A 1,277-nucleotide genomic window follows, 5' to 3' on the forward strand; every position below is an offset into this window, starting at 1 on the left:
AAAGTTGTCGAAACGAAAACAGTGAATGATTGTCTGTGGTCCTCAGGATCGCTCAGGACATCTTCTGGCGTCTGCATGAGCGGGGTTTTCTGCTGGAGGACACGGTCGCGCAGCTGCGCTGTGAAAGCTGTCAGCGCTTTCTGGCCGATCGCTTCGTGGAGGGCGAGTGCCCTCACTGCCGTTACCCAGAAGCCCGCGGGGACCAGTGTGACAAATGTGGCCGTCTGATCAACGCTGTGGAGCTCGGGGTACGGTTCGAGCCGCTCACTGAACACAGACGTCTTGAGAAGCGTTTGATATAGAAGTATGGAGTTACTTTTAGCAAGCGCCGCTCATGATGTGAGATGCTGAAAAAACTAAAGAAATGGTCATCTGACGTGTATACGTGAGTCTAAGACGTTAAGATGTCCACATCAAAAGAAATTAGTAAAAGTGATGTTATGTCCATAGAAAGCACATTAAATGTAAGTAAAGTATCTACTTTTAAGGTTTCAAATAAGTTTGGTTGAAATAATGTTACATTGTCAATATTCAATACAACATGCTTATTCTGACGAGTACATATATTAAAATATATAAAAGAATAAGGGAGCATATTACATTTTATTGTGTTTTAAATGAGTAAAGAATTCTTACTGACAAATGGGCGAAACCTAGGATAGTGGCACATTTTAGAAATGTAAAATTACAACTAATTAGTATTTGGGGTGAAAGTAATTCGTCTTTTAATATGTCATAAATTGATTTTTGTTTAAATATGCCTGAGAAGATTGTTACACTGAGTGACATTTTAGTGGCTCTCTTCTGTAAATCAGGGGAAAATGTATGATATTTATTTTTTGCTCGGAAAAACAAAATTAAATTAAACAGAATTTTTTTTGGGGGGGGGAAAAACAACAATATTTTAAAGCAGTATTACACTTACTGTTTTAATGTAATGTCTCTGTGTCTTTACTGTCACTTTTGATCAATTTAATGCATCCTTGATGAATAGAAGTATTAATTTCAGTAGTGTTTACTATGTGGCGTTTATTTGATTATCGTTCTGTCTCTCCTGTAGAATCCGCAGTGTAAGGTGTGCAAGGAGACGCCGGTGATCCGCTCGTCTAAACACCTGTTTCTGAACCTGCCGAAGGTAAGAAACACACCTGTATGATGTGAGTGTTGATCTGTGGGTCTTCAGCTCGGTCTGAGAGTGTGTCTGTGTCTGTGTCTGTGTGTGTGTCTCTGTCTGTGTGTGTCTCTGTGTGTGTGTGTGTGTGTGTGTGTCTGTGTTT

At 39.9% G+C, this 1,277-nt stretch overlaps 1 protein-coding gene across 1 annotated transcript in view; it reads left to right on the forward strand.

Annotated features, from left to right (window-relative positions):
• Window positions 1–1,277, forward strand: part of mars1 (methionyl-tRNA synthetase 1) — a 38,381-nt gene that overhangs the window by 20,737 nt on the left and 16,367 nt on the right. The window contains exons 8-9 of the mRNA XM_016251849.1: window positions 47–248; window positions 1,061–1,135. Coding sequence (XP_016107335.1) covers window positions 47–248; window positions 1,061–1,135 — 277 coding nt within the window. The remainder of the gene's footprint in view (window positions 1–46; window positions 249–1,060; window positions 1,136–1,277) is intronic.

The sequence above is a fragment of the Sinocyclocheilus grahami genome, unplaced genomic scaffold (assembly GCF_001515645.1).
Source record: "Sinocyclocheilus grahami isolate Dianchi unplaced genomic scaffold, SAMN03320097.WGS_v1.1 scaffold1073.1, whole genome shotgun sequence".
Taxonomy (NCBI): Eukaryota; Metazoa; Chordata; class Actinopteri; order Cypriniformes; family Cyprinidae; genus Sinocyclocheilus; species Sinocyclocheilus grahami.